This window comes from Corvus hawaiiensis, chromosome 15 (assembly GCF_020740725.1).
Source record: "Corvus hawaiiensis isolate bCorHaw1 chromosome 15, bCorHaw1.pri.cur, whole genome shotgun sequence".
In the NCBI taxonomy this organism is placed as follows: domain Eukaryota; kingdom Metazoa; phylum Chordata; class Aves; order Passeriformes; family Corvidae; genus Corvus; species Corvus hawaiiensis.
Window position 1 is genome coordinate 15,904,529 of NC_063227.1, and position 27,471 is coordinate 15,931,999.

General features: G+C 38.7%; 1 protein-coding gene across 2 annotated transcripts in view; it reads left to right on the forward strand.

Annotated features, from left to right (window-relative positions):
* Positions 1-27,471, forward strand: part of TENM2 (teneurin transmembrane protein 2) — a 740,257-nt gene that overhangs the window by 278,793 nt on the left and 433,993 nt on the right. For both annotated transcript variants that reach the window (XM_048319587.1, XM_048319586.1), the window contains one exon: positions 14,766-15,041. In XM_048319587.1, the coding sequence (XP_048175544.1) occupies positions 14,766-15,041 (276 nt within the window). The remainder of the gene's footprint in view (positions 1-14,765; positions 15,042-27,471) is intronic.

The following is a 27,471-nucleotide window of genomic DNA, read 5'->3' on the forward strand; positions in this document are numbered from 1 at the left end:
GACTATGCTTGCTAACCTATGACAGAAGTCTTGTTCCTTCAGGGGAACAGTAAGCTGTTGTTTCAGCTGTTGTGTTGGTGTCAAACCTGGGAAGCACAGAAAAGAAGTGGAAAGATGTTGATTTGTTGAACAGGCTTCCAGCACAATGATGACTGAAAAAAAATGGATAGAGATGATGATTGTTTTAGTGTCTATGTTACATGAAACTATGGTGCAGCAAGAAAAGGTTATTCTTGGAGAGAGGTTGAAGAGGGAAAAAGAAACAGCAACTTAGTCGCTCTTGCCAGATTTCTAACTACAATTGATAGATAACCAGTTATGTTTTGGAACCTTCATGAACAGTCATTCTAGAGGCTTCAAGAATTTAGCACTCTCGCCAAAGAAATCGAATTAATCCCTCACTTTAGCAATGCATTTATATTAGCCAGTGAATGAATGAAGTCAAAGGGCTAATAGATCTAGTGAGCAAAATACTTGCCTTTCAGCTGCAGGTCAAGCAGCAATTGCAGATCTCTGAGGAGCTCTTATCCCAGAGACAACTTGGTTTCCGTGTGCTGAAGTGACTGACAGAGTCAAGGGTGTGACTGGCAGCTGTGCTTGTTCACCTCATCAGAATACCTAATGCTGCTTGAAGCCCTATCCAAACATTTCACATCTTGTAATGAAAGCTCAGTAACTGTGGTGTAATCTCTCAAAATAACATTAGTTTATAGAAACATGTTTTATTTTAAGATAGTTATCATCAAAAAAAGTCTTTATTTTAGGCCCTAGTTCATTTTTGAAGTAAGTAACTTTGCACATATGTGTAATATTAATTGTGTAGGAATTGTGAGGGCTGCAGAAGGTCTTGTGAAGACTGAGTAATTCAGAATATTTTAGATGTCTTATTTGCCTTTTATTTGGCAATCCATCAACACTACACTGGAATAATACATGTGTGAAAATTAATACTTGGGTGCAACAGTTATTTCAGATATGTGCCAAGGTACATAGTTAGTTCTGCGTATGTTAATGATTCTTCACAAATATTCAAAATAGTTACAAACAGTTGTAATTAGGGCAAAAATTTGTAATTTACATAGGGCAGTCCATAATCAAAAATTGTAAAATGGGAGAATGCCTGTTAATAGTCATAAGCTTTGATTTCGTTTTCGGCTTTTTCAAGCACTTGCCCATTTTGCTCTACATTTGTTGCAATTCATGTTTTTGTATTTTGATGTAAATCTTCATTGCTTATCAGTGATTAGAAGCCAGTGCAGTCCATTAAGATGTCTGAGAAGAGCGCTCACCATGTAGCAGGGTCAGAACGTGTTTGCAATTTGCAAACAATAAGTAACAACAGTAAAAGTTTTTAATGAGAAACATTTCAGAGGGAAAAATAATGTCTGAGTGATCTCAGTGACTGAGGATTGAGAAGAGGCAGCGATGTTCTTTGTAGATGGAGGGCAATACCACATTGTGGCTTTTTCATCATCCTAAGCTTCTAAATCTCCCTTTCAGTCTTTTGCTGCAAAATTAGACTTTAATGTTTCATTATTTACATGTAATATGAATTCAGCTCTTTTAATATTTAGTCTTCTCTCCATTTCATTGTTTTACTCTGTGCTTTTTATAGATATTAGCCTTTTATTTTTATTGGCAAAATAATAAAAAAAAAAGAGTGCATTTTGAACACCACAAATTAAACTAATTTTTTACTGTTGCCTTTTAAATCTTAATGATGTATGTATTATTGTATAAATCATGTGAATGGCTCATGTAGCACACTAATAATAGCACTTCCACTAACAGAAAAAAGCCAAGTTGTGAGTGGTGGATCTTGTATACTTTATGTATGATTATTTCATAGGGAGTAGAGACTAACAAAAGCCAGTAACGATGTATAATTTAATGCATACAGCATGGCTAGCAAATAAAGTGCCAGAAGTTGCATCTTAATTCAGGCAGATATTTTCCTTCTAAAAACCTCCACAAATACTACAAATGCAGGTTGTGAATATAACGTTGTGAATGTAACATTGTAGGGTAGCAATTTATTGCACCGTAGTTTTGTGTATGGCACTACTGATCAGCAGTTTCACTGTAGTGGCTTAAAGCTCGACTTTTATTGGAATAGACATTTTGTGGAATAGCAATGACCAACAATTACATAGTTTTTGTCATTTTCATGTGGGTATCATTTATTAACAGCAATATCCAAATTAGCATTTCAGAGGTTTTTCAGGCTAGATGGTTTTAACTGCTCCTTCTCACATGAAAGTCTTAATTTCCTTCACAGCACGGACCTATGAACTGTAGGAAATGACTGTGGGGGTCTGTACCTGATAAATCTGCCTACTAATGAGGGTCATAGCAATGTGGAATTCCTTGCGGTGGGAGCATCCTTGGCAGCCCCCTCTGGCCCCAAGGCGTGGCGTGTCCAGAGGGCAGAGCTGGGCAGGAGGGGCTCTGTGCCACCCGTGCAGGAGGGGCAGTTCTGCTGGAGCTCCTTGTGCCAATACCTGAGGGAAGGGAAGGTGCCAGGCTCCGAGCTGGAGTAGCCCAAGCCACAAGGGCTCACCCTTGTTCCTCGTGAAGCTCCACCAGGAAACAGCTGTTCCTGGCTGGCTGGGGATGGAGCTGCTGCTGCCCAGGCTCACAGAGGGGGCCTGGGGATGGGCACAGGACAGTGCCCAGCTCAGCACAAGCTCTTGTGGCTCTGGGAGCTCTCCTTTGTGGTCCTGTGTTACCGTGTCCGTGCTAATGAGCTAAAATGGACATCTCGGGTTTGACCTCCTTTAACAGGGTTAGATGCTGGGGCCTGTTCATGGCTTTGGAGTCAATCTTTGACATGTGTCACAGTTGTTAAGGTAGGTATTAATATAAAATATTACATTTGTGTAGCGTTCAACTTTCCTGTAGCTGTCTGTCAGAAAGTTCTGAAGTGGATTTCGTTAAAGACTCCCCGTCTCCTGAGGAAAAGGGGATAAGGCAGTGTGTCCCTGGACAGGATCTATGACTCATTATGTCAATCAAATTCCACTTCAGAGGGGAATAAAGAGATTTGTATCTCAAAGCTGTGCATAACGACTTCTTGGCTTTTCATTTCATATTTATGAGCGGTTTACTTTGAAGTGTTTATCAGGCAATACGCAGAAACATGAGAGAGCATTGCCTGAAACCATGTTCAAGTGTCTAATCTGTTAAATGCTTGCTGAGCAGGCTAGTTCATCAGTGCATGCAATGCAAAAAAGAGAGGAAAAAAATAAACTTTCTGGGGTTTTGAAGCAGAATCTTTATATTAACAATATAAAAAGGATTAATAATGCCAGGCATTTTGAAATAAATGTAATATATGAAACTTACAAAAGTTGGTTACGTTCTGTGTTAAGTAGATAAATAGTTCTTTGCTTGAAAGGAACCTTGACAGTATTTAATACCAAAACTATACAGTGCCACATCTGCTCTTAAGACAGGCGTATACAGTATCCACAGGATTCTCACTGCTAATTCTGAAGGCTTGAGGCATTCATAAGAGAAGGCTGGTGTAGGTTTCTTTTTCCCCTCTAAAAAGGGCATTTCCTGATAACAGGAATGTTAAAAGCTGATTAAAAAAAACAAAAAAAACCCCAAAGCAGTGGTATTAGTATGCAATGGAATCAAATTTTGAGCAGTATTACCCATTTGCTGTGTGCTGTGCCTGCAGTGGGACTCTGAAGAGGCAAGTATTGTTAAATAGGTCAAAAATTAAACCCCATAATTTTAGGTAAAATGGAAACAAAATGGCAGTGTTTTTCTCATTTTCCTATAGCTACAGTGGGTTCGTTAGAAGAGACCATAATGCCTCCTGGTGCTTGTTCCAGTTTCCTATTCACAGATTTTCTGCTACCAGTGCACTCAAGTCAGATTGTACTAAATCTGACTGGATGTGACTGGTCCAGGGAACCCTGTGAGGGGGAGGCACAGACACTGCAGCCCCAGCCTGCAAACCCCCCCAGCAGTTCTGATGTGCATGTGGGCAGGGCAGTGTTTACCTGGGTGAGCACTTCCTCAGGGCTTGTGGTCCATGCTGTCTGTGCATTTAATTTGGAAAGCACTTCACTTCCAAACTCATTTTCAAACATCTTCATACATATAAGTAATATTAAGAAGGGTCAACAGGAATATCATTAGTTTGGTGCTTGATTTTTACCAAAAATACTTTAAACAAAAGAAGTATCTTTTCCACCTACAGAGAACATATTTGACTTTGAATGGCTTGATTTGTGGGTTCCTGCTTTGGACTTCTTAAAGTTATCCCTAAAATGACTTAGACACCACAGCTAGTCTCAACTGTACACTTGTGATTATTTTAACTATAGATTTCTGCTTTGACTTTCCAGGTCAGAAATCCTTGGAAACTTTTGGATTGTTCACTTTTCTGGATTGAGGGTTCTTTCCTCAGGCTTTCCTGTTCAACAATGAAATGGCTCTCTCCTTGATTTTATTTCCATGCACATTGTTCACCAAATTCCCAGTTTAAAATGAACGAACAAACAAAAAAAAACTATGCAAAAAAAGACACCAAAGCCCTATAAAATTTATTCTGCGTTCAGTTCCCATAACAAAAGTAAGTTGTAGAAGAACTTTAATCCAAGGGTAGTTTTGTGACATGTATCTCTGTTCTCTGTTCTGAAGTCTTTAAAGAGGTAACAAAAAAGAAAATAGAACAAGCAAATGCCTTTGAGAGCCACCAATCTGAAATTTAAATAGAGGTGTTGGCAAGCTTTAATATGCTTAGCCGAATCAGAGTTCATCAGTCTGAAAGTGATGGATAAATCTGTGAGTATCCAGAGCCTGTCATGGTGGCTTAAGCCACCTGAAGCCACCGGCCAGCTTAGCTCATGTGCCCTATCACACCGGTAATTAAGAACACATTTTTTTCCGATAAGACAGTGACTGCAAGGCCACAGGCAGGAGATGTCCAACAGTACCAGACAGTGCTGCTGTCAGTATTCACATCGTGGGTAGAGAGTCTGGGAGCAGAATGGACAAACCCTCATCCAAGGCATCCTGTAAGCAGCAGAGAGGAGCGGGTTTTTCCCATCCGTATTCTCCAGTGCTGTCCTTACAGACTCCATACTGCCTTTCAAAGAAACCCTGATTTTAGGTTCAGAACTGCCTGTGAGTCCCATATTACCAAAAGGGAATTGCATGAACTAGCCTAAAATGCTTCTTTGCAAAATGTTGGTAGGCTAAAAAGTGTGAGCTAGTGGGAGGATTAATGAATAATCCAATCTAATCTCTCTCTTGTTAAATCCGAAGAGTTCTTTAATTGGAGTCTGCAGACTCAAAAATAATAATGATGATGATGATAAATAAAAAATAATGTAATCGTATGATACCTAGGCATACTTGACCTTTATCAGTGAGATGTGAATTTATCATTTCACCTGATCTGCAAGGCACTTATGAAGCAAGTAAAGGCACTTAGCAATTGAGATGACGTGTGTGTCAAAAATAGTCAGATAACACGGCCTACCCTGTAACTCTGTTTCAAACCAACTGAATTTTGGTCTGATTTTGTAGTATTTGCTGGATTATCTTTTTAAAATAATGCCTCACAAAGATTTTGGGGTTAGGCTGAAATTTTTTTAATGCAGAACTAAGTGGCAGACAAGTACAGTGGTTTTTTAATTACAGCTGGTTCTTGTGTAGAATATTTGATCTAGTGGGGGAAAATCATTCTTTTTAAAGTCAGTTTGTGAAAATCAGGGTCAACGTTTTCCCATACATAAAAGATTATTTGACAAAATTGTTGTTCTAATTGAGATATCTTGATAGTTCCTCTTCAGAGAATTGCACGCTGCCACCTGTTAAGCTCAATGCAAAGTGATGGTAGGAGCTTGACTTGCTCTTTGGCACACTTGCATGTCCCTCTATTATTAACCAATAAAGTCAGTGCTGGCAGTCCTTCAAATCTTAGACAAAAGTGGAAGGGAAGGGACAACAGAAGTGCAGCAACTGGCCCTATTATTCCAATGGAGTTTTATAAAACAAAGATGTAGTTTCAGACAGCAAAATATTTGAATAAACAGAATCTATAACATATTTACAACATAACACAAATCTTCTCTGATCATTGATGAAGGGAAAAGTAGTCTAAGTTAAAACACTTGTACTGAAATTCTAGACCACTGGAACGGAGAGAAGTGTAGATGAAATACAGAAACAGTTTGCAGTAACCAAGGGGAGCTGTGGTGCTGAGGTGGGAAAAGACCCTTGGAACAGCCCGTGCCTGCCAGCACCGCTGCCGAGTGCAACAGGCTGAAATCATGGTGTTGAACTTGGGTACACAGGGACCAGGAAAAGAAAATCAGAATAGCAGCATGTTGTGAGTGTGTGGAAAACACCACAAGGTAGGGAAGGAAAAGAGGTCCATGGGACCAGGTCATATTTCTTCCTTCCACAGTTCCTCAGATGCCTGGCCAGACCGGTGAGTTCCAGCAATGGAGCTGGTGCGTGTGCAGTGCTGTTGCCGTAGCCCTGCAGCTGCTGGATGTGCAGCAAGGCAATTCACTGCATTTCTTTGTGCAGTGTGCAAACAATAGTCATTGGTAGAATGAAAGAAATCCTGTATTAAGGGTGTGTATTTCATCTGTAGCAAAGTTCAGGACTGAGAGTGATCTAGATCGGTGCCAACTGATGCATTCATAATACCACAACTGACTGGCCAATGAAAATAATTAATTATTTAGCTAGGATTAAAAATGAAAAGCTGAAAGCAGTTTATAATTCAGTCAAATAAATACAGATGTTTCCTGATCTTCTTGTGTAATGAAGGCAAGTGGTGAATAAAAGAAAATGTGGTTGTTAGTAGGTAAAGTTCTCAAAGAGCTTCATCTGTTTCTCTTGATACCTGATTGTAAGATATTTACCTTTTACTCTGAAATTATAGTGCTCAAATGATTCTAATTTCATTATTCTCTAAGTTTGGCATGAAGTTTATGTGGATTTTTTGAATATGCTTTTTCAATTCATGTGGTTCTCAGTTTAAAATGTTTGATTTTTTTGGGAAGCTCTTAATTTTAGGTGTATACTTTTCTCAGTCGTCAAAGTAATTCATATTGGTCTACTGATGGTGCTCCTAGTAGGATTAGAAATGCAGAGTTAAAGGCTGGCATCTCTGTCATTTCTAAAACTGTTAGGAGCAACAGCACTCAGAATATAAACACATGTTCTCAGCCAAATAATGGTTTAAACTTTTTATTCTACTGTACAGGTTACAATTTACATTACCATTATTTCTAAGTGACATGGTATTTACAGTGAAGAAGCACCTTGTGACTAAAGAGCTGACAGCTGCTAGTGCTCAGAAATCTTTATATGTGCCTGGGGACCTTCATAAAATATAGAGTATCCATGTTCCTAGCTTGTGAAGCAAGGTATAGAGAAACAATTAAGATTTTGTCTGTGTTGACAGCTGATTCAGGTTTTTTGAGAGTTCCCAATTAAACAGTTATGGAAGTATGAAAGCTTATTACCTGTGGCTTCCACTGTTTCTTGAGAGCACAGTTAATTTATCAAATCATGAACAGCAGTTTATTTTTTGTCACCTTTTAAATCTTGATTTAAGGGTATAAAAATAAGAAAAAGGCTTTTCATTAATTCAGCAAAATATCAACAGCTCATTTATCCCCTGGTTGTTTACTACAGATTTTTGTAGAGCTTTTTCTTAATAATTGAACTCAGTTTAGTGTATCAGTGAAGATAAACAGCCATACAGTGATTTTATCAAAAAAGTACTTTATATGTGTGTGTATATATATAGTCAACTGGAAACCAAGGAGAACTCACTGTCCTTTTCTGACATAACTGTAAAAACTTTAACTACAGGAGACCTAAATCTTTTGAGCTAGACTAGAATGAAAATGACCTTTTTTTAGCGGTGAAAACTTGTGACTTTGAGTTTTGTGGGACCATGGTGTAATTATTATACTGCTTTGTGCCAAATGAGCCTAAGTGTGCATTGCAAACATGGGTAGTCAATACAGATACTAATTGGTAGCTCTTCTCTACTGGGATTGCACTTCATACTTTCCTTATATTGTCTTTAAAACTTACTACTCTTCAAAGTTTGCATTTTCCATGGAGCTGCAGTTGTTATTCCTTCATAGGAAAATACTGTGCTTGTGTGACAGGAGATAGTATCAGGTGTTGAGCAGGTTAGTTAACATAAAAAAGCAAATTGAAAATCATTCTTTCTGTGTTCTTTATGCTAGCTATCACTTTAAGTACACAAAAATTCCTAATCTCTTCATGTGTTTCTGGGATGGATTTTATTTAGAAATTCACTATCTCTTAAAAGGGAACAGGCATTTAACAAAATTATTCCATAGTATGATCCATTTTGGGGCTCTAGCCCTTTTTCATAAGATTCTATTATAAAACTCCAAACAAACAAAAAAACCCAAACACCACCTCCAAAACCCACTATTACTTTGATGGCATTTGGATTGGAGATGGGGAATTTACAAGAACTTCATTACTTGCCATGAGGCTTTGCATTCTGTTCTTTCTCTGCTGCTTGTAAAGGAAAAAGTCACAGGAACTGAATTTCAGTGTCTTGGGGTTGTTTGGGTTTGTTTGGAGACTGGACAGGGAGTCTCTGACCTGTTCTAAGATGGGTGCTGGAGAAAATCCCTCACGTTGCCTTCAGTGACTGTTGTGTTGGTTAAACCAAAGTATCTCCATGCTTTGAATCGGAGATTCCACGTCTGGGAGTCTTTCCCCTCTATCTGTCTGTGCATCTCTGCTGAAATACAATAGAATTCCTGGGGTCTGAGTGCAGGAGTGCTGGAAGCTCTCAGGTGTGCCCAGGAGCTGCTGCCTGCTGCTGGCCTGAGGGTCAGCTCTGAGCAGGGCTTTCCCAGTGTTCTGCTGCCTGACAGGGAATAATAGGGGAGGCTCAGCCTGGAATTTTCTTTCTGCTGGCACTTAATCAGTGAGGAGGAGGAGAAGAAGTGTGTCCAGGGAGAGCACGGAGAGACAAAGCACAGAGGAGAGCAGAGCAATTGCTTACAGAATTGCGTACATCTGTCTCCTACAGGTTTGAGAATGGACAGTCAGTAGGAATAGCACATCCCTTTATAATAAATGAAACAGTACTTCCTTTACCATTCCTCAGAGCTTGGAAAAGTTGGAAAGATTGGCTAGGAAACTAAATTGTTAGCCTGAAGAGCTGCATTTCAATGTGGACTGTGTGGGGTAGATAATAGCCTTGTTTCCCACCTAGCTCCATCCTCTTGTCCTCTCAAATCTGATTTTGTCTTTAATCAACATCAGCACTTGAGGAGAAAGCAATAAATGCATACTTTCCCTAAGCCAGCATATCATCAAAATCAAGTTCATCACCCTAAGGTGATGCCAGAAGTACTGTGGGTGGGATAGAGTGGAAAAGGCCCTGACTCTGTGTAAGAACACTCAGCAGTAGCTAAAACCTCAGTCCCATACCAGCTGCAGTGAAGAAGATCAACAAAAGCCAAAAGCGTGGGCATCTCAGAGTCAGAAAGAAGCAAGGCAGATTATAAAGGACTATTAAAGAACGCTTCTGTCATTGATGGGAGAAGCTAGGAAATGAACTTTACATTCAAACCACGTGTTGCAATGTGCACAAACATTTCTGTTTGCTGCTTCTAGTCAGTTCGCTGCAGAACGGACCAAGGCAGACTGAATTTCTGAAGAATTGAGCAAAATAAAGTCTGCATCAGAGGTTTTTAAACCTCTTCCAGAGACCTCTTCTTTTAGACCTCTTCTTTTTAGACCTCTTCCAGAGATTGGACCTAAATTGTGATACTCCTGCCAGCAAAATCATTATAGCTCTGAACATAACAAAAACTTGAAAAAGGATGGGATATCTTAAATAGATATATTTTTGTTATTCTTACTTTCTGTAATTGATTGTAGTAGCAAAGACTGTGAGTGATATTTATCCTTTTGATTTTAGACTTAGCCCAGTCTTGAACTTGATGTTGTGTTGAAGGCAAATTTATCTTATCTGTGCATTACTGGTTTCAAAAATCTTCTTCTGAGGCATCTTGTAGCAATCACAGCTGGATTAGATTAATCTTCAGAAAGGCAATTCATGCAGTTTGTAATGACCCAAATGAGACCTCTGCCTAGGGGTTAGGTGAAAGTAACCTTTGCTTAAATGGTGAGGCTTTCTAGGCTTAGCAGGGATAATGAGTACAGTAGTACATCATTGAATTCAACACATTTAATAGGTGTTTATATCCTAAATAACGGAGACAGTAAATTTCTGTACAAGAAAGTGCACTGAGGAGATAATAGAAGTAATGTCCTCATTTAAAGGAAAACATCTATTCTATTGAGAGACTATTCACAGCGTGTAGATTATGGGCAATGATGATCAAGTACATAACATTATATTACACTTCTAAACTAGAATACTGCTGATCTATTTTTGTATGAGAGATTATGTTCACCTTAAGGGAGCAGCTGGTTTTAACTGCCTTTCTTTAATGAAAATCAGCTAGTGGTTTCTGCAGGTGGGGATGAAGGGACTGGGGATGGAGACCACTAAGTTCTGTTTCACATGAAAAAGGAGAAACCTTGTGACTTTCTATTTTTGGTTCTGTGTTCTTTAAGAGAAAGAAGTTTCTTTCTTTTCCATCAATAAGGATCTGATGTTATTTATCTCCTTTCACTTAGTGTCACCGGCAAGGTAGTAGATGCTACAAGAGTCTGAAAGAAAGTTTTCAGTGTGCAAGAATGGATTCTGCCTGCACATTTCAGCCCTGCTTTGCAAGTGACATCTCAGGGAAGTGCAGTTCAGTTCCTCTCAGCTCCATGCAAGCCCCAGGTGTAGAGGGCACTGTCTCACACTGCAAGAAGCCACCCTTGCCTGTCTGCTCGTGCTGGCAGTGCAGTTTGGCTCGTGGCCCAGTGTTCTCTCTGTGGACACACAGCAGAGCAGTCTGACTGGCCAGGGCATGGCAAACAGTGGGACTGCTGCCCCTCTGCCTTCACTTGTCCCCTATGAGGTCTTGCTGTGCCTGAGCTCCCAATATCACTTAGAGCTATAAGGATGGTTCTCCTTGAAGGAGGCACTAAACCTTAACCCCAGGCCAGGCTGTGCCTGCGTTTCCTCACTCCGTAAGTGCTATAGTTTGTACTGGCACTGGGCAAGGAGGGCTGTGTTGTTCTTGCTGAACTTTGTCACCAGGATTCCACATGGAGTATTCTGGCAGGCTGAGTGGATATGAAATGACTGAGGTATTTTTTCATCTTTTGTGAGACTTCATCTTCAAAGTGCTAGTAGGGTGCCCAAAGGAGGGCAGCCAGGATGGGGAAGGGCTTTGAGGGGAAGCTAAGCTGTGTGAGGAGCCACTGGGGGCACTTGGTCTGTACAGCTGGAGAAGAGGACAATGAGGAGAGACCTCACTCAGAACACAGCAGGATACTGCTTTCTTGTGAGGGGAAGAGGAGGGGCAAACACTGATCTCTTCTCTCTGGTGACCAGTGACAGGACCCGTGGGAATGGCCTGAAGTTGTGTCAGGGGAGGTTTAGGTTGGATATCAGGAAAAGATTCTTTACCCAGAGCATGGTTGGGCACAGGACCAGGCTCCTCAAGGAAGTGGCCACAGAACCAACCTGACAGAGTTCAAGAGGTGTTTGGACAATACTCTCAGGCACAAGGTGTGGTGGTTGGAATGTCCTGTGCAGGGCCAGGAGTTGGAATCTATGATCTGTGTGGGTCCCTTCCAATTCAGCATACTCTCTGATTCTGTGCATGCAGATTTTATTTATCCTCTGTGTGACTGTACAGGGATGGTCTACTGATGCCATTAATATGTTAATGGGCAATACTGGCTGAGTAAATGAGAGGAATATGTTAGTTAAAGCAGTTCATTGTTCAGGACATGTGGGCTGCTTCCTTTTAGGAAAACAAGGCATGTAGGAGAACATGGTCCAGATCAAGAAAAGGTCTAGAGAATATAACTGTAGTATTTCCATCTTCCTTTCCTCAGATTTGACAGTAAATTAAGGGTTTTGAAGGTATCAGGAATTATAAATATAGAGATACATTTCTATATATTTGGATGTAAAATACATATCTGAAAACCTATCCAAGGACAAGTTATTCTGCTGCTATATGCTGCCTTACAGAACATTCTCAAATAATATTTTGCAGAAGCAAATGCCAAAAGTTAGTATATTAAACTAATTTAAAATCTACTAGAGAAGAACATGTCTTTACTAGACAGGGAAATTTCTAGAATATTTCATGTCTACCATCAGGTCATAAGACTATAAAGGGATTTCTGAGAAGCAGTGTAGAAAATCCTTTCCCAGAGGTTCAGGAGCTGATTCCATTTGTGCTCTTGATATGATCCACTTCTCAATTTTTTAAAATTTGGTCAGTTACTGAAAAATGCCAAGTTCCCAGATAATAAAACTCAAATGGGTGAATGAGTTTTGTGAATACTGTATTTCACTTTCAGTGCCTTTACCATTTTCCTCAGACAAATAAAGTAAGAACAGGATGCTAATCAAAGTGAAATCATCTGGGCTTGTATGGGCTGTTAAAATCCACAGAATATCATCAAAATGTCTTACTGCGTATGTATAACAGCTTGATTAAGCTAATATAGTCATAATTTGTGTGTGTTTGTAGACATGCCACCAGCAAACAAGAAAATTTGAAAAACTTCATTTTCACAATGAGTTTAGCAATTTTAACGTAGCTGAAGTCAACATGTACTCTACGTGGGGGGCAGGGGGCTACTAAGCTTCAGTTCAGTCCATTTTTTATATTTATTTTGGTTTGATTTTGACCTTTTTATTAATAAGTCTAAGGTTAATTTGCTAACGTGTCTGAAGCAAAATTCTAATCAATCAAACTGTTTTTGTTAAATGTCTTCTACTAAAATTGCACATGATTAAAGTTTACATTTTCCTTAAAAGTAGCTTTATCTGTCATGCTAGAGCTCTTTACTTATTACAAAAAGAAAAGCAAAAAATCTCTAGACTGAAATGCACTTGAGAAGCTCGTTTTTAGGACTGTTGAGTTCCCTGATTTTGACTAAACCCCTACATTTCTGATTGCTATGTTAAACATTAGAAGGCAGGTAAAATATGCTCCTAACTAGAAGGGTTCGGGTTAATTTGGTGTTGATGGAAGCGAGTTGGCTTTTTTAATGTCAGCCTTTTTATATTCTTTTTACCTCTTGCCACTAAATGCTTCATTTCTTGAGAAGCATTGTCTGGTGATAGTTCTTTACCTTGGGCTGTGGCCACTGTCTTGCTGCTGGCCTGTTTGCTGACCTCAGGGTGACAGAGCCACACCCAAGCCTGGTCATTGCTGGCTGAGGATGTAAGTCAGGCTTCCAGAAGAAATCCATCCCCTTCCTTTAACAGATGAGCTCTAGGAATAAATTTTAAGTGGGGCCCAGTTTTACTTTGTACATGTGTGCATACACCCCTTATCCAAAAAGTGCTTTGGCTGTTAGAGATGAGAGTGGAGAGAGCTGATACAGGAACGTGAACCAGATCGATTTAAAAGTCTATGAGCTTTCCTGGCTAATCTGTGAAAGAAGTTCTAATTTAAAAAAAAAAAAAAATCTAGTTACCTTCTTTATTAATAGAAGACACTTATTTGTGTGTTTTATTTAGTGTATGAACTTCCATTGTAGAGCTTCATTCTGAGAAATATATAAAGGAAGAAGAGAAAATATAAACTGATTTTGGATGAAGTAAGACTACTGTTTTAGAAACACAGACCCCAGATCTGGTTTCCCTGTGAATTAAGAAATTAATTAAATAATTGGCAGTTATATTGCCAGCAACTTCAGTCTGGTTTTTGTTTTTAGCCCAATGTAATGAAGCTCAAATTACTTTGCTTTATGAAATCTTTGAAAGACTTAGAGAGCAGTGAATATTTCCCTTTATTTTTTTACTGCCCTGTTACTATAGGAAACAAGTACATAAGCAGAAATCAGGCAGCAACTCTGGACTTTCTGAGAACCTTGGGGGACTCTGTGTGCTTTAAAAATGTATAAGATTTTTTCCACTGAGTCGTTATTAACTGCTAAAGGTCATGTGTTTTGACATTGTCTCAGAAAGTTTGCCTTTAAACCAAATGACCTCCTGATTTTGGTCTTGATGCGTTCTTTCTTCTGGAATATGGGAATAAAGGTAGAAAACAGTTACAATGTAAGGTCTATCTTGGTTTCTTTAGCAGATATTAAATTACCAATTGCACCAAATGTAAATATAAAATTGGTGGCAAAGTTTCATGTTACTTCACTGATGGATTTGCATTCTTGCTCTATCTCTGTGAAAGAGATGTGTATGTGAAAATGAGCTTCATTAAAATAATTTCTCTTTTTGAGTAATCGAATGCACAACTTCAAAGCTCATGGTCTGTCCTACAAATACAAGGTTAGATACACACTAAAGCAGGTCATGCCATTAGCACTTGTCATGAGGTTGATATTAATCACACACCTAAGTGATTAATTATTTGGGGTGAAAATAGTAACCTAAATTTTAGAGACCTTTCCTACCTTTGTTTTGTATATTTCATCCATTTTAGATACATTCAATATTTTTAAGGTTAAGTCTTGCTAGACCAGTGCACCAGAGATCTCTGTAAGTAATTCATTGGTATACAGCAGAACTGAGCAAAATTTAAAAGGTCTGGTATTTTCAAGCTGAAAATAAATCTCCTAGCTTTTAAATTACTTAATTTTTTTTTTTTTTTTTTTTGTGTGTGTCCTTCTAGGAACAAACTTCACCCTCGCAGAACTAGGGATCTGTGAGCCCTCTCCCCACCGAAGCGGCTACTGCTCAGACATAGGAATTCTCCACCAAGGCTATTCCTTGAGCACGGGCTCTGACGCCGACTCGGACACCGAGGGAGGGATGTCTCCGGAGCATGCCATCAGGCTGTGGGGCAGAGGGATCAAATCCAGGAGAAGTTCCGGCCTGTCAAGCCGTGAGAACTCGGCTCTCACGCTTACCGACTCCGACAACGAGAATAAGTCAGACGAGGAGAATGGTAGGCCTTTTCCTTCTGTACATTCCTAACCTACAAGTGTGAGAATGTGAGCGTACTTAAAAACACATGAGTCTTCTTTTAAAGGTGAAGTTTGCACTTTCTCAGTTTGACTAAAGCTGGTTTTTAACGTGTTTTGGGTTTTTTTAGCATCACTATCAGGAAACTATTATATGTGCATCATATTATAGGTATTATGTTTGATCTTACAATTTACTTTTCATGCCATAATCTGTCACAGAAGTTTGTACTCCGAGTATCTTAAATTAAATTAATGATGAGAAGCAGAAAGAAATTTCCAAAGAGAAATAGTTTTTATATGTGATTTTTCTACACAGCTTGAAGTAATATTAATAATGCAGAATGTGCTGGTAGCTGTAACACTGATGCTAATTCGTAAAAATCAGATTTAATTTTATGTATTTTTTTCCATGGTTCTGGAGTTGTAAAAACAATTGTTTTGGTCTTTTATTACTGGTATTGGGGGGCTTTTAGAAAGCAAATCTATGCATCGGACTGAGGCACAACACTTGTGTTTAGTGCAGTTTATTAAGGTCACAGGAATGAGACTTTGGGCACAGCACCAATCACGTGTGACCTTAGCACAGCTTGGCAGTGGTAGAGTCTGAGTTTCCTGTGTTCAGCACTGTCCTCTCAGGTGCACATAAACAGAGTCAAGTTCTTCATATAGATCACCTTAAAGTTCTTACCTGGGGAATTTTCTGCGCTCACATAGGTTTAAATTGAACTCAAGAGGGAAAACAGTAGAAAAGGATTTGCAGGAATTTGTCCTCTGTCCTATAGGGTGATGAAAGTGCAAACTCAGTTTAGTTAAAATAGAAACTAGGGGGTTTGGATCTTCTCATCCTGAGGAGGTGAAGAGGAACCCTCCCTAAGATCATGCTCTCAGAGCAACTGTTCCAGCAGCTGATACCAGCCTGTGACATCAGCTCTCTGCTAAGCATATTGTGATAATATTCTGTTTGATACATGTTGGGTGCCACTCAGAAGAGGATTTTTGTAGGTGTTTATTTTGGGCTCCTCCTGTACTTACTGGCAGTTGTCTTGGTTTCAGCAAAGCGGGTGTGCCAGGCTCTGGAAACACAAGCAACTGCTTGTCAAAGCAAACAGGGCAAAACCAAATTACAGTTTATATAGATAGAAAGAACAGCAAAGTGCAATTATTTTGTTTGTAACACCAGTCTTTTTTGTTGTTGATTTAAATTGAATCTTCAAGTAATATATCCTCTCCATAGGCATAGCAGGATACATTTCTTCATCAAAACCAAGGAGGGAATGTGCATTTACTAATAATGGTTTGTACAAGGAAGTCCATATTTTAAAAAGAATCAGTGACTGGTTACTTGATTTTTCCTTTTAGTAATAACTTTCACAGAAAATATGACAACTTGTATTGATTTTAGTACAGTTTTGTTAAGGCTTCTGAGCATAATTTCAAATAAAAAGCCTGACTAATAGAATTCTGCCGTTATGGAATGATTGGGCTTCAATGCTGTAGCAGGAATTCACTTCTCTGAAGGTGGTTGTCTCCATTTCAGTAGCAGCAGTGTGTCACACCTTTTGTCTAAGAAAACATAGTCTCAGAACCTACTTCTATACACACTGTCACAGACTGGTAAAAGAATGAGTCTGTTCACTTGTTTCTCATTGACCTCCCTATAAGAAGTGAATTATTATGTAATTGAAAATACAGTGCAGTGAATCCATTTTGCATATTTCTAACAATGGTGTTATTAGGAGAAAGAAAAACACGATCAAACAGCAAGCAAGTAACAAACCAGGATGTGGAATTAATTTTGGGTTTCTGTGAGAAGGGTTTCTGTGTTGATTTAGAAGGTTTGGTTGATTTAAAAAAACATCATGTGAGCATGAAGCAACTGTTGTATACACAGAGGTGTTAACTTCAGTAAACTTTTTAGCCTTACTCTCTCACAAATCCTGGTTAGCTCAAAAATCAATGCTTCTTCACATCACTGATTTTATGAAGTTTTGGGATGCATTATCATATAGATTGACAGTTGCCCCACTGGTTCAGCACCACAGTGTGGACACTTACAAAGCCATCATTAATTTCTCACACTTGTGCCCAGCAGTGGTTTCCTACATAATAAACACTGTGTCCTTCAGAAGCAGATCAATAACCTGCTAGGTGCTCATCTTGAGAGGAAGTAACAAGAATCTATATTTCATGAGAAATTTGTGCTCTGATATGGTTTCATATTTTCAGGATACCAGCATAAAGCAAGACATTACTTGGTATGAGACTTTACCCATTTATGCCGAGCAATTTTAGAGGGAACTCATGATGCTTAGACCTCTCAATTTATTGAAAGTACTGTTAAAGCTTTTTTCCTGATACAGCTCAAGTGTTATGAAAGAGTAGTTCAACTCCAAAAGATGATTTTTTTTTTTCAAATATTGAGGTGCTATCACAATTTCAACTTAAAAAAACCCCCAACCAACCAAACAGACCATACCTCTCACCTTTTTTTTGTATCAATAAATCTATTTTGTCATTTTTAGTACATCTCCAAGCAGCACAGAAGAAGCTTAATTTCTAAAAATTTCTCCCATTCAAATCCATTCACAAAGCTTGTGACTATTTTCTGTGCTTGTAGATTTAGTATGATTTAATTTTATCATAAACCAGAATGCTGTGAACCTTGAAATATTATCAGGCTTGGAATGCTTACAGATAAATTGAAATAATGGAAACTCATTAAGTTCCATGTTTTACTTGGTATACTGAAATTCTTCCGAACAAAACACCTACTGATATTTTAAAAACACTTTTATTTTCAGAAGTCTGATTAGGCTCTAAATTCTTACTGTATCTCGTAGCTTTTGCTACTGTCTAGATGTGGCCATCTCTTCTTTACACAAGTCAGTTGTGAATATGTAACATAAATCTGTCATCAGATTGTTACTCAACATGATGTACTGAGTTGTGAGATTTAAGTATATTAATCTTTTTGTGATTCATACAAATGTAAAAGGCCAGTTAGAAATACAATACCTCTGATGTCACGTGCCAGCTTTGTAGAGGATTACCTGTGGGGATGCAAGGTGTGAGCTAGAGGGGATACACCACTGTTCCTGAATGCTTATTTTTTCTTTGATTAAATCTTGTAACTATTTATTCCAAAACATCATGGCTAACTTTTCAAAAGGAGGTTTTTCATCAGTTGCCATGTTCTTTCCTAAGCCTACAGTATTTCTATTTCCAGAGTAAAGCTTAGAGGCTGGTCATGTTTAGGTAGTGACCTTGAAGCAAGTACTCTTTCAGTTGGTTTTTGCTGTTCTTTTTTAAGTTGAACTGAAAATTATGTTCTTCTGAAAAATGTAAAACATTGTAAAATAAGGTAACTTTCAGTTTAAAAATCCATGAAAACAGAATGATCATAATTAAGGAGCACTTATGCACAGAATCCTTTTGCAACAGATCTGCAATTTTCTCTTTTCCTGGTCTCACTGTTATTGAATGACCAGTTGCAGGCTGTTAGGAAGGCAACGAAATTCAAGTGACATTAGGCAGATGGTAGTGAAAAGCTGAACAGACCAATAACAGAGAAGAGAAAAGGTACCCCTCAGTAGAGGAAAGGAGAATGGAAAAGTAGACTGTAAACTCAGGGCAAATCTTGGTTTGAGTGCTGAAATGAACTCACAGGCTCAAAGTGAACCCAGAAGGAGGGTTTTCAGTTTGATGTGAATCTAAATCCTGTTAATTAGCCTGTTGTCAAAGAGAAAATGTCTGGAATGGTGTTGGTGGCTTTTCTTTTCATGGTAGAATGTTGTTACCTTGACACTTTTAGTACTGTATGTAGTGTATATATTAGTATTGTATATAATGGATAGAGAATGTCACTGGTAGAATGGGACATAACATAAAATACTTACCATGAGATTTCTACTCTGATATTATAATATCAAAGACTTGAGATGTTTCTGTTTTACGTTTGTGTGTCAGAAAAGAAAAAAAAAGGAGTGTCTTGAGAGAGGAGGAGAATTTCCAGGACGAAGCCATGTTATTAAAATAATGTCAGACCAAAACAAATATATTATCAAGGCATGCTTTTATCTTAGTAGCAGCAATTCTGAACTGAACAGCAAGACAGGAATGAATGAGGAGGAATAAAGCAATCCCAAACTTGAGCAGAGCAGGGGAGAGTTCAAGGTCATGCTGTGATGATCTGGGCACATGTTTGAAAGAAATCTACCCCAAAACACTGGTTGTGGCAGCTCTTTGCAGATAATGCCTACGAGAAGCAAATAATTTTGCTCATAAAGAACCATATCTGTGTCGATAGCCCAGCTTGGGAGGTGTGGGAAAGTGGTGCTTTATTGGCATCAACCTGGGGAGTCCTGACAGGGAATCCTGTAGGGCTGTGCACTCTCCTCACGTCACCTCCTTTTCTTCCTGGAGAAAATCTTCCATTCTTCACTGACTGTCCAGGTGTGACAATTCAAGTCAGGGGGAAGGGTGCTCTAGGAAGCTGCACTGATATTTTCAGGTTAATATCCATCAGTGTTTGCTATTTTAGACATACTGGTGACAATGACTTTTGTTGATTTTTCTGTGTTGCTTTGATGGTGCTTTTTATTGTAGTAATTAAAAGTTTGAATATCACACAGTACCTTGTGTGCATATCACTTACTAAATGAAAGAGTGCCATGAATAAAGAAAATAAAGTTGGAAAAATTATGAGGTAAAATATGAAAACCTGTATTTGTGTTGTACTTCTGATTGAATCTTATGAAAATTAGGTAAATTATATTTTTCTTTCTTTTTTTCCCTGCTATGAAGTTTTCAGTGGTGATTTCCTATAGTAATTTCCCAAATGGATATGTAAATCTTAAAATCAAGCCCCACCTCATAATTCAAATGACCTCACAGTTTATCATTGTTTCAATTTTATAAGCAGTATAATCTGAGCTGTTCCTGGGGTGTTGTTGAATAGCAAACTTAGAATTACAATAGAACAGAAAAGATGTTATTGCATCAGAGGAGTTTACTAAAAGGCACCAGACAGATGACAGCCGAGGAGTTTATTTTCTTACTTTTAGTGTTGTAATTTTGACATGTTGTTATCAATATTTCATTTTTTAAAATTTTTTTTCAGCTTTCTATTTCACACTTCATAATTTGTAGGAAAGATTATAGCAACACTATGGTTCTGCTCTTGAGACTATTTTGGGTTTGTTGTATGCATGCTAATGTCTCTGAGTTGTAAGGGAGTAGAAAGTAGACATTTTTTATGTTGTTGCTCCCAGAATTCTGTTTGGGTTAAACAAGTGGGAGATTAAGCTCACTTGACAAAGTTTCCCACTAAGAAATATTCACTTTCACCAGTAGAAAATACTTTCCTTGTTAAAAGGGAATGTGGTGATGCAGTTGGAGCAGATCTGTGTCATCTTTAACTGCATGTGTGTGAGAAATATAATATGGCCTCATAATTCTGGGATAGAGTATGGATGTTTTGGGTACAAGGAGCAGCAGGGAAGCTGGAGCCCCACTCTATATGTCATAGTGGAGTGCTGGTTTCTGCAGGTAGCACTGTCTGGGAATGCTGCGCCTGTTTCTCTCCCAGAGCAACCCAGGTAGCTTGGAATCAACAGGAGGGATGGATCTGAAAGAGAAGAGAGGAAGAGCTGCCACAGTTGTATGATCTGTTTGTAGCTGAGAAAGTGGCCAGATGGTCCTAAGGAAGTGATGAGATTTAAATGAAATGTCATATACTCAGAAAATGGCACCGCACACGTCACACGTCACCGAGGCTCCTGAAAGAGGAGAGCTGGGAAGGTTAGCTCCTGCCTGGGCAGACTTCAGCTCTTCTTTAGGAAGGCTTGTAAAGTACTTTGTAAATGACAAATTTAGAAAGTCATTAAGCGCAGTATCAAAGCTCGGTTGTTTAAGTGGATCCAATTTTGATGTGCTCTCAAAACCTGAGGGCACTTCTGATAGGAAGTGGTTTCCTAATGAGGGAATTGACTAGCAGGGATGACTTTTAAAGACTTAACTACACATAAACTCAATTTTATCCAGGTAAATGGCTTATGTATTCAGTGCAGAGGGAGTCTAGATGACGGGGTTAAAGACAAAAAATGGATATGTAGTACTGGTAAACTTTAAAGCCTTGTGTAAGACAGGAATATGAAATGACAGTATTAAAAAGCTTAAACATTTGTTGCAATTTTAATATAACACAGCAAGACTGTAGTGTAGGTTGGCAGGATGATGTGATGAATTACTGCTACACTGTCTGGTATATATTGAAAGAGCTCAATAAATACTATCTGGAACAGAGTGCTTGATGATATTCTAGAAATTAAGGATGGAGATGTGGCAAGACAACTCTGCTTTGGTGGCCTAAAAGGGCCATCTTGACTTTCAGTTGCTCGTGGCTGCCATTCAGCACTTGGGCAGCCATTAGATTTTCCATTCAGGTCAGTGTTGACCTGAGAGATGTACATCAGGATCTTGGGTTTCATCTTCCCAGAGATACAGGTGTTTCTTATAGGAGGAATGTATGCAATGCTAATGCAAACAAGCAGAAAACCCAACTCAAACCCACAAAAACCCCAAACCAAAGCAAAAAAGCCTCTTATGTATGGTGGGGTGAGGTCTTACACCATGAATGTCCGTACTGTTCTCCCCCATTCATGTCAGCCAGGGCTTCGCACCTGTAAAATTTTCCATTGCCTCTGAGGTGTCAGTGACTTCAGTCCCACATTCTGTGCCCTGCTCTGGCACAGCATCATTGGGCTTTTTGTCCATATCCCATATGAGGGCCTGGCTGAAGCTGTATCCTGTTTGCAGTCTCTCTCTTCATGGTGTTTTTTTTTGGATTATATGAATGGCCCCCTCATAACTGAATGAACTAAGGCAATCAGGAATTGAGACCTAGGAATTGAAGTCCAGTATTTAGCCAGGAAACTGAGGAAAACAGAAATATGGGTTGATGAATTAAGGCTATCAGGAAAATAGTGCAGCAGCTGGGTTCATAAACTGCTGAGGCTAGCTGGGATCTTCCTTTTTCCTGAATTCTAAGGGAAAGAGCTTTTGCCTGCAGCTGTATCTACATCATTGTGTGAAGGTCACAACATGGAGAGCTTTAAAAAAAAAACCTCTCAAAATAACCACAAGATTTTTCAATTATTATTTAATCATGAGCCTTTCCATCTAGTAGAGAGAAATGATGAAACTATGTTTAACAAGAACTCCATTACAGCACATTATTCAGTTTGTCAATTATTAGTTTTATAAAAGAAAACTTAGATGATATAGGTCACCCAGGTAAGCAAGCAGCAGTGCCTTTGTTCAAACCATAACTGAGTTAGAATAATGCCTTTTTATTCTTCTCTATAAAGGAGATTTGTGTCTGATAAAGTCAATCCAGCTTGGTGCTAAATGCATTGTGTGTGGCTGATGAGTGATAAAGCCTTTGCAGGAAGGTTTGCAAGTTTGTCTGTACTTGGTGTTTAACTAAATTTATTAAGGTGAAACAAAAACCTATGTATTTTACACTTCCCTTGTAAACTGAAGCGCAGATCACAGGAATCCATCCGCTGAATTTATTTTGTCTTGCCTTTCAAAATGAGAAATTTTACCAAAAGCTTCCTCTGAATTTGTCACACCAGAGACTTGTACCTTTCCTCATGTATGGTATGCCACTATTAATAATCTCCCTCATTACAAAGACTTGCATACTTCACTGACTAGTGCATAATCAAGGTACACTGTGTTTTTTCTGGTCAATACTTCATTTATAAAGCTCAACCTGAGTCTGGCCAATCAGCTCTGGAGGTGCAGTGAATGCCTATTGTCACATGTATAAAGTGACACGTGTAGATGGATGTTTAAGTGTCATTACATTTTCTAAATATTTCATGGGATGTGCTTTGTGTTTATGCTCTGCACACTGTTCTTTTCAAGGAATCTGTCAGCTTGTCGAAGGCGATGGATTTGAATTGATTGTTAATGTGATGTTGAAGTATAACATTCTACTCAGGTAGGATAGAATTCCTCTTCAGATGGAAAATGGATAGGAAATGATGCCTTAGCTCTGTTAGTGCCAAGGTTTTCGTATGTATATATTAGAATAATCAGAGCTTGTTGGAAATTAAATTATCCCATAACTAATGAGCTTTTAAAGAGATTGTTATTATTTTACTGTCTTTTATTATAAAACTTTTTCACTTAGTTTTTAAGTAGTCAGTTATAAAAGATGTTTCCTAAATTCTGTTCCTTAGGTCAAAGGAGAGAAAATCTAATTAATAAGCCCAATTTTGTTGTTGTTGTTTGGGTTTTTTGTTTGGCTGGATTTTACCCATAAAGTTTTTTTGTGACTTGACTTTTTGCCAAAGCTCCAGGCATAATTGAATGGTTTCTGTCAGATACTCTAGGAGCAACCTAAACATCAACTCTTTTCTTTGCCTTTAATTTCCTTATATTTCACACAGGTTGAAGATGACTTTCTGCTTAATTTAAGCTTTTACAAGTTCTACGGCACTCTTCTTCCTTGGCAGTGATAAGGGAAGTACTTTTATCTATTTGTTCAGCCTCTCTGTAGTATTAGAAATCGCTGACTCTCTCCTCTACATTCTTCCTGTAAGAAGCTCAGGGGATGATTGGCAATGATTCAGGAAGGCTGAAGCTCTGCCTCTTGAATCAAGTGAGAGATCTCTTATGAGCAGCTGTTTGTCCACTTGCCTGTTTAGTCTTTGGCTCACAGACCTCTCATCAAAGTTCTTCAACACCTCCAAAGCTGTTGGTAGCACCACAGAGACCATGCTGAAATCTTAACCATCTGTGAACAAGAAATAATGTCTCTGATAAAAGAAGAGGACCGTTTTTTCAATTTATGTTTCGTCTATCTCATGGTTAAAGAACATTGGATGAGACTAAACCCAAAAAAGAAAGATATGACGATACTGGGGAGATGAAAATACCATGAAGAACTTTTTCTAAAGTTACCTGCTCTTGAACGCTAGTTATCATTGCTTAAGCTAACTCCCTGCATTTTTCAGCTTGCAGTAGGAATCCTTTCCATGTAACATTACTTGAAGAAGTAGCTTTAAATGTTTTTCCAGGCTGATTATTGACCCCCATTATGTGCTGCTGTTTGTCACCAGAGGGTGCCATTGCTGTGATCTTCCACATTCTTGTGCAACCCCACTGACTTTTGGAAGAGGTACTGCTTCTATATGGTACCACTCCTTTTAGTTGTGCAAAGAAATGCCAAGAAAAGTGGCCTTATGGAGAAAACTGGCCAAAGAGCTATGTGTAGATTAAAACAGTAGTTGGAACAACCCAGTCCTAAAATGGGGCTGTTTTCCTGGTGTCCATTTGGGTTCCTTACATTTAATCAGCACCACTTACGCTGTAGTTGTGTGCAAACTCATTTCATACCATGAAAATAACCACAAGTTTCTGGATACTTAGTACTGTGCAGCAGAACAGAGCAGGTGTCAGAAGAAGAGGCAGTTTTATTTGTGAGTGAAGTCACAGAAGGAGGTGTAGCTACTACAAAATCAGTTGTTGGTGTATTCTGTGCTGGCTCCTGGAAGCACCTGCCCTAATATTGGACATGTGTAAGATCCTTAGGCTTGCATGAACTATTTGTTCATTAGCTGTGTTTGCACAGTGATTGTCCATCTGTGCTCAGGTCTGAAAAAGAGATTTACACAAGCTGGACTCTAAGAAACATAGTTCATTCCTAGAATGTATCACAGGCACAGTTCATCCCCAGAGCATATCAGACTGTGTCTAGATGCCATATGAACTCATATTTATACCTTCTGTCCTTCGGTATTTTCTTTGGTCTTCCAAATACATAATGCAGTAATCTGGGTAAATGAAATAAAGATGTGAACTTACCAAGCTTGATTTCCTATGGGCTGAGATGGAAGAAGCAGCTCTGGTAGTTTTTTACTTTCCATTTTATTAAGAACCGTGCTGGTATTATTGAGGGCCTTCAAATAGCATCTCTCCGGGTCAGATCTTGCAGCTGAGCAACTATTCAGTGGGAAGGATGACTTTTGTGGTTTCTGAAGTTGTTATAAATATCTCAGGAATTGCTGACTGTTCAAGTCATTCAGGCTTTTCAGTAGCGCGTTGCTGATAGGGAGAAGATCATCACGGAGTTGGTGAAATTGTATTTGCCTGAAAGTCCAAGGAGCCTATGAAAACTGAAACTTCCTTGCCATGTTTGCCCTACTGAAACTGAGATACCATCTTGTAAAAAGACATAATATCATTCCATTACAGCAACATGCCTGTAGGCAAGGCACAATATGTGAGCATCATTTGTTTGCTCAGAGCCATGACTGTCATTCAGAAATATTGAAAGGTAGCAGTTGGATTTTTTCACACAAATGGTTAAGGGACTTTTCTCAACATCAAATTAGCGTTCAAGAGTGAAAATATAGCTTCTGTTTCCTCAGATGCTGAGTTGTAAGAATGAGTAATCATGATTCCTGGGGGATTTTTTTTTTTTTTTTTTTTTTTAACTTGAGTGGTACTAGATAAATAGGTTTATCAGTTTTCCACAGAACACTTATATTTAGTAAACTTGAAATGAGATGAATTACAGTGAAGTTACTCCTCTTTCCAGCTTTCTTTAAGAGGGGAATTATTTTAAGGAGGCGTATGCTATTTATATCTCCCACATAATGCTGTAGCCTCAAGCTATGTTTTGCAGTGTGGATATGGACAAAACAAGGGAATGGCTGTGATTGCTTAACTGACTTAACCTAAAGGAGTTTAACTCCTTAACTGACTGGAGTTTGTCTTCTGTAGCTCTTTATTTTTCCTATTTAAACTTCTTTTGCTCAGTGAAAACAGGACATCACTAACTCTCGTGTTAAAAACTTGTTTCTGATCAGTTTAGTTCAGTGCATAGAAAGTGTGGTGTGGGAAGGATAGGTCAAGGTTAGGACTGTGGGCAAAAGAAAGAGGAGTCCAAGGAGGCTCTGAGTTTGGGGCAGCCAATGGAACACCACAGGAAGCGACTGTCCTACTTCCCAGCTGTGCAGGGAAGTAGGAATCTGCCATCCAAAGCAACTTTGCTCACCATGTGTGCTGGGTGTGCTGCTTTTCAAAAGCAACCCAGAGCAATTTGGAGAATAAGTTCTGAATGTTTTCATCTGTATATAGATGCTGGTGTTCACTTTAAAGCCTCTTTTAGTATAGCAAACCTTCCAAGCTGTATTTCTGAAGCTAATAATATATGTAAATCAGTTTGTTTTCTTCTTTTGCAGAGTTCTCTACATTTGCAGTACTAAATAGTGAAATAATAATCCTTATGTGCCCAGTCCTGTCAATATATCCCTGGGCAGCTTCTCAAAGACTCCTTGAGTCTCAATCATCTATATTCATTTGCCAGTTCTAATTTTCTGGATAATTACTGCATATTTCAAGACCACTTCTGTTGTGATACTTAGCCAGATTTAATTCTTTCAGATACTTTATTTCTTAACCTATAATTTGACTTCGCTAAGAGTATTTGAAGATGGGTATGCATATTCAGTTTAGTCCTAAATTTTGGGATTGAATCACTCTCCAAGCATGTCCTGTCTCAATCAGGACTTGCTGTCCTGTCCTCTGAAATCTCTCTATTTGTGGACTAAATGTCCTTTCACAGGAATAAGGACACTCAGTATGAAATGGAGCCCGGTATCAGCTCTTGTGGGTGACAGAGTGCCATCTAATCTTTCCAAATGAAGGGTTTCTATTAATTTAAAGCAGAATTTCTCACATGTTTTCACTTTTTTTGCGTGGTTTGAATTAATTAATTACATTTTACCTTTCTAGATAACAGGACAGATGAAGACAGTCTGGTGTGATGACAATTATGTGGGGCTTTTGGGTTTTTTAAGGAAAAAAGGTAAAGAGGCCCGTGATAAATGCTAGGAGACTGACCTATAACCACGGCAGGCAGACATCAATAATCAGTGTTTTCTGTGTTATTGGCAGTCCAGCTGTTTTGCTAAAGATCCTGAGAAAACACTCTGGGAACAGTCAGAACTGCAGTGCTTCAGCTTGAAGACTGGAGTTGAGGGGGAGGATTTGGACAGAATTCTGAGGACTTCATAGTCAGCATCATGAAGATAAATAATTCTACATGGTGAAGAGTAAAGGAGGTAGAGCAGGCATCAGTATGCTTTTTCTGGCTTTGGTCAGTTCCCTGATATTTTTATACTAAAGGGATTTTTCTAGCTTCTTTTTTTTTTTTTTTTAACTATTACATTTCACCATCTTTTTCCCTCATCACTTTCAATCTTGGTAAAAATATTATGGCATTTGCTTGACTTTGTCTGAAAGATCATTTATTCCATCTTCCTACATTTTTTCCTAATGTAACATAGTGCCTTGAGCTTAAGACATTAATGTGGTTCCAGATAATCTCCTAGT